General features: G+C 43.1%; 2 protein-coding genes and 1 long non-coding RNA gene across 16 annotated transcripts in view; 2 read left to right on the forward strand and 1 right to left on the reverse strand.

Annotated features, from left to right (window-relative positions):
• The window catches only part of LOC310709079 (tigger transposable element-derived protein 1-like), an 877074-nt gene that overhangs the window by 190720 nt on the left and 674567 nt on the right, over positions 1–11787 (forward strand). The gene's annotated exons all lie outside the window — the stretch shown is intronic.
• The window catches only part of EPB41L1 (erythrocyte membrane protein band 4.1 like 1), a 183734-nt gene that overhangs the window by 154241 nt on the left and 17706 nt on the right, over positions 1–11787 (forward strand). For 4 of the 14 annotated variants that reach the window (XM_083507862.1, XM_083507872.1, XM_083507873.1 and 1 more), the window contains 5 exons: positions 2456–2631; positions 5461–5609; positions 6275–6310; positions 8922–9113; positions 10199–10297. In XM_083507862.1, the coding sequence (XP_083363988.1) occupies positions 2456–2631; positions 5461–5609; positions 6275–6310; positions 8922–9113; positions 10199–10297 (652 nt within the window). The remainder of the gene's footprint in view (positions 1–2455; positions 2632–5460; positions 5610–6274; positions 6311–8921; positions 9114–10198; positions 10298–11787) is intronic. The other 10 variants (XM_083507863.1, XM_083507866.1, XM_083507864.1 and 7 more) reach the window with 4 other exon arrangements.
• The window catches only part of LOC310709145, a 44782-nt gene continuing 34917 nt past the window's right edge, over positions 1923–11787 (reverse strand). Inside the window, exon 3 of the long non-coding RNA XR_014527354.1 lies at positions 1923–2088. This is a non-coding gene — a long non-coding RNA (uncharacterized lncRNA). The remainder of the gene's footprint in view (positions 2089–11787) is intronic.

The following is an 11787-nucleotide window of genomic DNA, read 5'->3' on the forward strand; positions in this document are numbered from 1 at the left end:
CTGGTTACAAAGCTCTCTGGTTTGCAGAGGTTGGATGCCCATCTATCATGGACGCTTTAACTGAGTTTTCTGCGTTGCATGGATTTGGATTGGATGTTCCTTGGGGTACCTTCCAGCCCTACAAGTCTATGATTGACCTTCAGACCGGTTAACAACACCCAGTCCAACCTACCTCACAGGGTTGTTGTGGGGAGGAAATGGGATATCCCTCAGTATTGTGAACTCCTTCAAGGAGGGGTGAGATTCAGATGCAATTACTAAATGAAACATCATATTGAAATAAGACCTGGATGTTTGGCTTGCTACAGGCACATTTTGCAGGAATATGCTAGCATTTGTTCCAAAATGTAGTCACATTTCTTTTTCAATAGGCATTTTTTTTTAAAGTTACTTTCCCCGTAAACATATGTCAGGGAACTGACATCGGAGCGAGAGGCGAAGGGGAGGCTCCCAGATGGTGCTGGGGAAGGACCCAGCAGCAGGGGGAGAAACAGCTCAGTAGAGGGGGAAGCCAATCAGCGCAACACCGGGGATAAAGGGAGGCAGACGGGGGAAGTGGAGAGAGGGCTCCAGGACTCTTCACTGGACACCAGTGAGAAGAGCCCAGGTCCTCCGCTACCCACACCTTCCCTGCGCAGAAGACTCCCGCGCAGTGAGAGGAGGAGGAGACTGGGTGTCAAACAACTTTTATGTTGGAAGAGGTTCAAGAAACGCCCACTGACGGATTCTGCCAGTGACTGAGGCAGCCACCATGAGAAGAGGCTGTGCAGTCAGAAAGTTTTAACAAGGCAAATTAACCAAGAAAGGCACCAGTTTACGCATTAGTAACTCATACCCATTACACATATTTGCATGCATATCAAGGGTGATCCCATTGCAGGGGATCTCATTGCAGATCCCAAAACACATTTGTGTTTTGTAGCGCCATGAAAAGGTTGCAAATCCAAACAACTCTTTTATGTATAGTTGTGTGTGTGTGTGTGTGTGTGTGTGTGAGCAAGTGGACATTGCAAACAGTTTCTGTGGAGTGGAAGGTACAAGAGATGCTTCAGGCGGGGAAGCACATAGTTTCAAATGAGTAGTGGAGATCTAGGAAACTGAGATAGCATAGCTGCCTTGCCTTGAGACGTAAGAGCCATTCTACACGTTACACAGAAGGACTTGTCAATCTAATGGGGTAGAATTCTGGACTGTGGCAGTTCCAACTGCAGGAAAGGGAACTCATAAAACTTGCACATCCAAGAGAAATGTTTAATGTTGCATACTCTCGAACATGTTGGTTTATTATAAAATAGGGAGCCTTTGACATGCAGGGACATTAAATAAATGCAACCTTTCCCTGTATCATGGAGCACAGTCCAGAAATCTATCACTCAACTCTGCTTAATGTGTAGAATAAATCAACCTGTTTAGCAAGGCAGCACAGAACACAGAAGATACATCAAAGTTTCAGATTGTCACAGTCAAGGGACCTTCAGATCAAACTCACTTGCTGCATCAGCAGGGCAAGTAAAATGGTCTTTCTTCAAAATTAGGGCATCAAAGTCCGATTAAACCATGATTGGAAGGAGAACATAGCTACATTAATAACTTGCAGAAGGTTGTTCTGGCAAGTAAGAATCACTGTTTATTGATGAATGGTAATCTGTTGGCTAGGGACACGGGTGGTGCCACAGAGCCTAGGGCTTTCTGATCAGAAGATTGGTGGTTCAAATCCCTGCAATGGGGTGAGCTCCCGTTGCTCGGTCCTTGCTCTTGCCAACCCAGCAGTTCGAAAGCACATCAAAGTGCAAGTAGATAAATAGGTACTGCTCCAGCGGGAAGGTAAACAGCATTTCCATGCACTGCTCTGGTTCGCCAGAAGAGGCTTAGTCATGCTGGCCACATGACACGGAAGCTGTATGCTGGCTCCCTCGGCCAGTAAAGCGAGATGAGCGCCGCAACCCCAGAGTCGTCCGCTACTGGACCTAATGGTCAGGGGTCCCTTTACCTTTTAATCTATTAACTGGATGAGAACCTTGAAAATTTTTTTTGGGGGGGTGCATGCATGATGTCTGCACATGAAGCCACAAATTTCATCTAATGGTACTTATCCTGGAAAGAGTGATTAAGTAAACAATTACTTGACATTAGATTTCCATGCTCAGAACCCTGTATGACAGACAGTGCAACTCACAACCTTGAGGCTGATTGTAAGCTACCTCTGGCTAAACATATTTGATCATAATATCATAATGAAACATAATATTTTATTTATATTTATTGAACTTGTATACCTCCCTTCATCCAAAGATCTCGGGGCAGTTCACAGCATAAAATCTGCAAACTTTGAGATGTTGCCACTGCTGCCTGCTTTCCCTTTGTATCAGAGCTGGTACTTTGCATCCTATTGCTGAGTGGGCTACTAATCCATTACATTGTTTTCCCTCCTCCTCCTCCTCCTCCCCTTCTGCAGGTTAGTGTCCCCGGAGCCTCCCCCAAAGGGCTTCCTAGTCATGGGCTCTAAGTTCCGCTACAGTGGGCGAACACAGGCTCAAACGCGACAGGCCAGCGCCCTGATCGATCGTCCTGCCCCTTACTTCGAGCGCTCCTCCAGCAAACGGTACACCATGTCTCGCAGCCTCGATGGAGGTATGCCCCAAATTGGGGAGGGGGAGGGAGATTGGTTCACTGGTGGGCATGGGAAGGCTAATGTTTAAAGGATGGGGCCATCAACTGGGGTGATGGGTGGTTGTGGGCTAGCGGGGCAAGTTTATTATTCCTTGCTGTGTTGGGCTCAAGAACAGTTTTTTCCAACAATGGCTCGTAGGAGTCCCTTGGGTGGGTTGCCAGGCTTCCCAAAATGGGGCAAGGATTTTGGCTCCCATGGAGGAGATTATGCTTATCAGTGGCACCTAAACAAGGAGAAAAGCATTGGTGGCCCTTAGTCTGGGGACCATTGCTTTTAAGGAAAATTTTCTTTCAAATGTGCAAAAAGCTGTTTGTTATAGCCGAAAAAAATAGTCATATGTACATACAGATGCACACACATGCACAACAGCATGACTCATAGGGCTGTATCATGTTATGAACTTAAGAAGGTAGGTAAAGGGAGCGGGTGGCTCTGTGGTCTAAACCACCAAGCTCATTTGTTCTGGGGGGCTGAATTTCCCTACTTTAGGACTTATTTAACATAGGGATTCAGCAATGAAGAAGCAGATGATTCCATAGGAGAGCCAGTGTGGTGTAGTGGTTAAGAGTGGTGGACTCGTAATCTGGTGAACCAGGTTCGATTCCCCGCTCCTCCACATGCAGCTGCTGGGTGACCTTGGGCTAGTCACACTTCTCTGAAGTCTCTCAGCCCCACTCACCTCACAGAGTGTTTGTTGTGGGGGAGGAAGGGAAAGGAGAATGTTAGCCGCTTTGAGACTCCTTAAGGTAGTGATAAAGCGGGATATCAAATCCAAACTCCTCTTCTTCTCTTCATTAGCCCTTTCAGTTTACCTGAGCTGCCACCTGCACCTTCTGGACATGAGATATCGGAGGGTTTTTGTGAATGCTGGAGAGGTTTTTCTTCATGTGTTGTTAGAAATATTATGTTCCCCAAGGCAACTCAGCTTCTCTTCTTGAAGAAACAGAGAAGCAGAGAGCGGAAGTGAAAAACTGCCCTAGAAAGGGAATTCTGTGCCCTAGAGGACGAGGAACTACAACAATGGAGTGGTCTTGTTCGCCACGTTTCTGCCATGTTGCATTGTCCCCCTACACTGTTGTAAACCTAGAAGCTCCTAAAAAAGTGGGTGACAGGAGCTCCATTTAAGATTTTGGGAGGTTGGTAGCAAGATTTGAAGAACAGCTCTTGGATGTATTAAGATTAGAATGCAAAAAACAGCACTTTTCAACTGTGCTTACTGCACTTGCTAGCCATATATATATGCAGGTTTTGGTGTCTTCGGGTGTCTTCCCGTGTAAGAGTTGGGGTGTCTAGGCCTAGACACCCCAACTCTTACACGGGAAGACACCCGAAGACACCAAAACCTGCATTCCTGTACCCGTGAAAATCTACGAAAGCATATATATATATATATATATATATATATATATATATATATATCTTATAGCAAAGTGATCAACACTGGTTAAGCAGCTGCCCCATTAATTTTAAGCAAAGGGGTTAGCAATGCATTCTTACTACATGGGGCTAATATATAATAAGTCACTATGTAGAAACAGTGAGCTGACCAGAGATAGATGCATTCCTGAAGAATAGATCCACAATATGGGAGAGCAGTTGATATACCTCCTCTTCTGCCTTCCATATATAGCACCCTCTATTTTTAATTGCTTTATTAGTTTAAAAAAAGAAAAAAAAGTCAACAAATGAAAAACCAAAGGATATACAAATTGCGAAGAGTAAATAAATTTCTTACAACACAACTTCTATTATGACTTCTGGTCACACCATTGAGGGTCCCAGGTTTCTTTTATGTAACACACTTTTGGTTATCATTCCAATCTTTCCCCATATTTCTATTTTTATAAGATTTTCTCTGTTTCTACAGGGGTCATTCTAAGCCTGTCAGAGAATTCACATTTTTACAATGCTCTTTAAGATATTTTATGTAAATACCCCATTCTCTAATAAACGTTTGGTCTGTATTATTTCTAATTCTTCCTGTCATCTTTGATAATTCTGTAAATTCTAATAATTTTGTCTGCCAATCCACTTTGGTCGGTATGGAATCTCCTTTCCAATTTCTGGCTACTAAAATTCTTGCTGCCACTGTTGCATATAGGAAGATCTTCCTCATATTTTTGGGAATGTCCATACCTGTTATACCCAGTAGAAAGGCTTCAGGGTTTTTTTCAAAAGAGATTTTAAACATCTTTTTGAGCTCATTATATATTATGTCCCCAAATCCCCCTATTTTCCTACAATTCCACCACATGTGTATCACTGTACCCTCTGCCTCTCTACATCTCCAACAAATGCTTGATCTGGTTCTGTACATTTTTGCCAACTTTGATGGTGTTAGATACCAACAGTAAAGCATTTTCATGAAGTTCTCTTGCAGGGTGTAACATGCCATAAACTTTAGGTGGATAGTTCCTCTATAGATGTAGCATAAAGTAAGCCACTTATTATACAGTGTGCTAAGCAAGAGATGATCAGCCCCGATGCAGATGAGTGGTGATGTTTTTGGGTTGTCAAGGACTTGACCCAAGGAATCTCAGGTAAACAAAGATCAAAATAAGACTTGAATCCCAGAGCTGATTTTATGGCAGTGTTGGATCATGAGCCTGTGGGATGTCCCCCACCAAGGGAAAGGGGAGCTCTGCACCTTTTTTAAATATTGAGATTACATTGTTTCTAAAATTAAAAAGCAGGTACAGTAGCCTGTGCAGAACAAATCTACTCTTGCTTTTGGCTGGACTCAATGGGACAAAATAGGGCTCCTCCGTTTCTTTCTCTTTTCTGCACAGAATTCTCTCGCCCAGCTTCAGTCAGCGAGAATCACGATGGAGGAACAGAGTCAGACAGGAGAGACGAAGACAGCAGGTATGGAGGAAGAACGCGGTCCGAGACCGAGGATGAAGAGGTGACCACCCCAACAAAAATCAAGGAGCTAAAGGTACAAAATCTACATCGAGCCTTTGGAAGATCTGCCCCTGAAGGGAGGTTTCTGCCCTATCTGCCCCCTGGCCCCTATTCTTTGAATTAAGGGATGAATTAAGTGAGGAGCAAGCTCCCTTCATCTCAATACAGAATCGGGCTTTTCAAATCAAGCTGTTCCCCACCCCACGAATGGATGGAGCTTATAGGTCCTTTTCTATCTATGGTGAGCCCTCCCAGCTCCATACCCCTTTCACAAGGGTAGCTTTGCTTGGCACGGATAGTGGAAGCAAGGAAGGCTGGCTAACGGCAGCAGCCGACATATTTTTAAGCTTGAATTCTCAGGGATTTGGGGCTCAGCTCATAATATATGAAATGGGATTTAATTCATTATTTAACAAATAATAATCTGCCCTTGTGGTTTCCTCTGACCTTCTCCATTTCCCAAATTTCCATCAGTAGATTTTCATGGCACACGCCATTCCTGGTTTCCTCATTTGCAGAGAAAAAGGCTACACCATAGAGAGCCCTTTCCAATGCTGACAACTCCATGCTGAAACCACATGGCATTACAGATGATATTTTTCTTGGCTCCTGAGTTATAACCTCAGTATAATGTGTGTTCTATGAGTTCCCTTGACTGACTCTGCTAGTTCCTTCCCTCCCCCTTCTTTTTGCTGCCAGCCGGAACAAGAAACCACCCCAAGGCACAAGCAGGAGGTATTCTCTTTCTGGAATGTCTTAACGCCTCATCAGTGCATTCTAGTGCTCATCCTCTTTTAAACATGCAAACCACACTGATTGTGCCCCTGTTTACTGGGATACAAGATGTATTCAGACTGGAAGCATCTTTTATTCCACAAGTAGCCCTCCTTGCAAGCAGTAGCCAGGTCACTTCAGCTACTTGCTTCCTAGGAAATCATCTATATTTTAATACCCAACTGACACTTTCCTGTGTTTTCTTAGTATCCCATTGTCTCTCTTTCTGTTTTCCGGCCCTGATGTCCTCAGGTAGGAAATAGGTATTTCAGAGGCAACAAATAGTTATGACAAGAATGTACACCACTCAGTGGCAGGTCGGAAGATCTGCATCATTGAAGTTTGTGCAGGTTAGGGTAGAACTGAAATTGGAGCTTTCACTTAGTCACCTTGCTAAGCTGCCAATCAGTAGAAAGCAAGGTAACCAAGTTGCCTTCAGTTTTTTCTTTGGATGATGAACTTGAGTGACATTTGATAGGTGAATTAAAAATAAACAACCAGGCTGCTAAAGTATCCAGCACAGGCTGTGAAGAAGAAGGTTAAGGCTCTTTCTTTCCACACAGCTTATTATTTGCAGATTTCTCTTGCTATGCAGAGTTGTTCCTCAACCTTTTCCCCTTTCAGAGAAGAACTATAGGGTTTCCATTCAAATTAGCCTGGATCCCATGATGAGAGAATTTTAGTTGATTTATTTTTAGCAGGCTTGAATCAGGCTCTAGAATCAAAACTGGAAAGCAAACCACAGTCAGAATGAAATGCTGTCACTGCATACTAATGTTGTCATGCTACAGTTTTAGTTTCCCAAGACAGCCAAGGTGTATCAGCTACTGATTTCCTGCCTGGCTGTCCATCCATCCACACAGACACTCAAATTCTCCAAGCACCTGATCTTCAGTGCCGGCTATTGTTCCCTTTGTGTTGTTTTACCATCCATTACTTCTGCATGCTCCATATTGCAACCCTTTTATGGTCCTTATTTACAACCTCACCGGTACATGAATGGGGCAAGGGGCAAACTGATTCAGAGATGCTCACACTTCCAGTTCTTAGTTTCTCAGCCTCTGGGGCAGTCATTCCCCAAATATGTTCTTTAGCATGGCAGAAGAGGACTGCTAGTCTGGCGCAGGATACCAATTAAAGGGTCCTTTTAATTGCCCACTCACAAAGGAGACTGCATGCCTAGCTATTCTTGCCTTGCCTCTTTAAAAACACAAGATGAGCCCTGCTGGATCAGGTCTAAGGACCTTCTGGTCCACTATCCTGTTCTCACAGTGGCCAGACAGATGCCTATAGAAAGCCCCAAAGCACTCAGTCTCCACTGCAGGCAAAATACTTCTGCTGAATTTCAGCATTGAAGATGGTTTAATCATTCAATCTCTCCTAGTTCATAGACAGCAGAATTACTCATCCTCAAAAGTTGCATCTCTTCAGCTGCAACTCTTTGCACGCGTATCTGGGAGCAAGTGCCACTGAAATCATTGGGGCTTCCTTCCGAGTAGAAATGCATAGGATTGCACTGAATATAAATCACTGTTTTTGGCATGCTTCTTTGTAGTTGGGAGTGACACCCAGAACAGTGACTCAAACAGAAGTACAAGAAGTTCACTCCCAGTTATTTTTAGTCTTAGACACTCAGAACAGAAAACTTTCAGTGTGACTCCAATTTTATTTCTGAAGAAAAATGTCCTTTGATTGTAAAAAGTTTGGGAAATGCTGCTCTGCTTTGAAGGGACTTGAAGCTGATGACTGGTTTTTGTGGCATCTCTGTGGAATCTGGAAATATGGGGAGGGGAGGCTTTCTTCAGAGCAGAATATCACAGGTAGAGAACAGGACCTAAATTCTTATTTGAGTTGGGCACACACATTTATGGTCTTCCTCTCTTTGAACCAGTTTGCACAATCCAACAGGGTGGAACTTCACTTAACCACAGTAAAAACTTTATAAAAAGGGGATGACTTAGTCGTATAATTCTGGCCCTGAACCCACTTGATTTTATACCAAACCTAGAGCCCTGTTTTCATCCTTTTTTACTATTTGAAATAGCCTATATTTGGCTCCTGGTTCAGATTTTAAATCTTCAGCTTTTTCAGTTGCAGACTTGATGTTCCTGAGGATATCGATCGAAATTACCATACAAGATTGGAAACACTGGACAGAAACATATCTGTCTCTTGGCTCCTTAAGCTGTTGACCCTAGAATGACTAACATTCCAATAAAATAAAATCTAGGCCTGTGGGAGTCAAGAATAGAGAATTCTGCTTTAGAGTACCATAAAGTTTACACCAAAAGGGACTCTCTTTGACCATGGTGACTTTTCTTCAAGGAAAACAGGTCCATTCTTGATTAAGTTCAGTGGCAGGGCCAGTCTTTTAGCCCTAACTGTCATCCTAAGCTGTGGTTTCATGAAAATTAAAGTCTCCCTTGTAGTGGAGATTTCACTTTACAGAGGTTACAGCCTCTGAGGTTCTAAACTCAGTGAAGCTTCCACCTCGGAAAAGATCACTCGTCCCACTCATGTTCCTTCCTCTAATCCTCACCTCAGTAGTTACCTTCCCCTCTCCCTCCAAAAGTTTTTAGACAAACCGGAAGATGTTTTGCTAAAGCACCAGGCCAGCATCAATGAGTTGAAGAGGACCCTGAAGGAACCCAACAGCAAACTCGTGCACAGGGACCGGGATAGGAGGCTGCCTTCCTCGCCTGCCTCTTCCTCGCCCAAACATGAGGATGAGACACCAAGGGGAACCCCAGAGAAGGCCAACGAGGTTTGTTTTGCTCTAATTTTATGAAGGTTTTGTCTGTCGGATATCAGTGCTATGCAGCTGTTCTGTGTGGCTTCGTTCTTGATACTTTATCTGCTCACATCATAACAGAATCAGTCTGATCAGGGACCATGTGGCATCCATCTCTACTGCATTTGAATTCTCTCCAGCCTTTATGGTTGGGACATGGATCACCCACCACTATGTGGTTTGACTGTTAGTGTGGTGTGCATTCTGCTTCTTGGTACTCTAAAACAGTGGTTTCTGGGCAAAGGTACAAGCAAATGGAGGCTGAAAGTGGTAGGACCAAATTGATGGAGGCAGCCAGATTTGTCATTATACGTCTGTCCTATTTGCACATAAGGTGGGATGGAGGTCTTGCTTCTACATCAAAACAGGGGCATAGATGAGGAGAACTGAGCCCTTCCCCACTTACTTCTCCACACTCCATTGCTCAGAACAATTTTGCTCACAACTCAGCTCCAATAAAAGGAATGTAAAGCAGCCTAGGAACAAAGGTGTCTGAAGCAAAGGCATATGAGGAGGAGGAAGGCTGAACTCTTCTTACCGCATGCCACTTTTGATAGTAAAATTGGACACCCCATCTGTTCTGTCTGTGAATGTAGTAGACATGGAATAAACAACCATGAGTGCACCTATCACACCTAGTTAGGCTCATAGTTTGCCGAATATTCCTAGATCAAAGGTTGTGCATTGAGCAAGATCTGTCTGGAACTGAGCTGAAACCTTTATGATGGAAGCAAGGTGGATCTCTGTGTCTTCGGGCGTTATAGGAGATAGAAGTAGCATTCATTAGGTTGTTGTTATTGTCATTGACACGGAAATGATGGAAGCTGAAGGATAGGGTGTTTTCATGCTAGAAAAGTTGTCAGGTAAAAGTGGAAGATGAAAGTGAAAGCTCTAGGAATGGAGTGTATTCTCCATACTTTATTTACTGTCTCTCTGTCTCTCATTATCTCTTCTTCTACTGCTTATTTCTCTCTTTCTCACTCTTTCTCTTTCTCTCTCTCTTTCTTTCTCTGCCTCTTTCTCTGCCTTGGGGTCTTGGGTTTCCCCTGCTGAAATAGATGTCAGAAGAGGATTCTCCAGAGGATCTGTCATCTGAGCATGGAGCTGCCTTAATCATGGAGTCTTTTACACAGAAAAGCCTTGTTTCTTCTCCTGAGGTTATCACCACCCTTCCTTTTTCTCTCTTTCTGTATCTGCTTCTCTTTTTTGTTTCCATTTGCAGTAAGAAAGGTTTAGGCTGCAATCTTTTATACATGCTTACCTACTGTATTTGGTGGGATATGCTTCTGAATAGGCATGTATAAGATCACACTGTTATATTTAGCAATGGTCAGTAAATTGGGGATTCATTTGAAATGTTATAAAGCTATTCCATCCAACCTAGTAATTCTTGGTGTGTTAAGGGCAGATATGTGGTTGATTTTGAATATTGTCCTGACAGTGGTATATGTAGACTCTTCAACTGACTATTGGGGTAAAGTTTGTTGAAAGTGTATCTGAACTAGCTGGTACTTGAATAGGATAACTCTATGAAAATCAGCTGCAGTGGAAAGTAATATTGATATTGTATTCAGTTCACAGTTAATGGAGGTGCATGCATATACAGCTTGTAACTTGAGCAATGGTTGTGGCATTTCACAACCAACAATAAACAACCCAATAGTTGTTCGCACAGGCACCATAGTTGTCAAACCCATTCACTCTGAAAGCTAGTTCCTATCTTAGGAAGGATAGCATGCACAGTTCGTGCCAGTTCTGAATGTGGTTTCTGGCATAGCTCTCAAGGTTACGAAAGTTAGTTTGGGCCTTAACTGTATCAGTATGGCCCAGGACCAAGTTACAGAGAAGTGCCTTCTAGTGGACAGTGGGAGAGAAGATAGTTAGAGAAACTGTATTATGGAGAGACAATCAATCAAACTTGAGTGTGGGTGCTTAGTTGTCCTCAGGGTATGGCAATAAAGGCAGATGCCATGCTGCATAATAGTTGGTTTCCAAGAGGGGGGAAACCTCTTCAGCCCAAGGGGCTGCATTTTCTTTTTGGCAACCTTCCTGAGTGGTGAGGCCAGAAACAAAGGCAGGCAGAACAATGAATGTGAGTTTTCCCTTTGTACAGCAGAGTACAGTAGATTGTATGAATGAAGTGTCTGAAGCACCGTGCATATAATGTATGTCATCAGATTCACTACAATATCTCTAATTGGTTAGGGTCACCCATGTGACCACTCCAGGAAGGATTGCCTTCATTCTGAATCCATTTTTGTTTCTCCCTTTTGACATAAGCACATAGGCAAATTTAATAGTTCACAAGGTGTTGGTGTAATCCCTGATTTGCTAGGATCACTCTAGGAAAGAAAAGGAAGCTCTAACCAAGTTGCAATGTCCCTAAAAAAGTATAGAGGAAACAATGCCAGGTTCAAAAAAAGATGCACATTTAAGACTTTTTTTAGGACATGCTTCTGATTGCTTTGAAAATACTACTTCGATGTTGAAATGAGCGAACATTTGTCACAGCACTAGTTATTAGGAGACTCAGCAACAATAGAAATGGAAATGATGTTTTGCGGATTCTTACATTTGAGTTTTCTTGAAGATATATTTGATGGGACAAGGCAAATAGAGTTACATGTTGTTTTTATTCCCATCAGTG

Source organism: Podarcis liolepis, assembly GCF_965112155.1.
Source record: "Podarcis liolepis genome assembly, chromosome: 6".
Taxonomy (NCBI): Eukaryota; Metazoa; Chordata; class Lepidosauria; order Squamata; family Lacertidae; genus Podarcis; species Podarcis liolepis.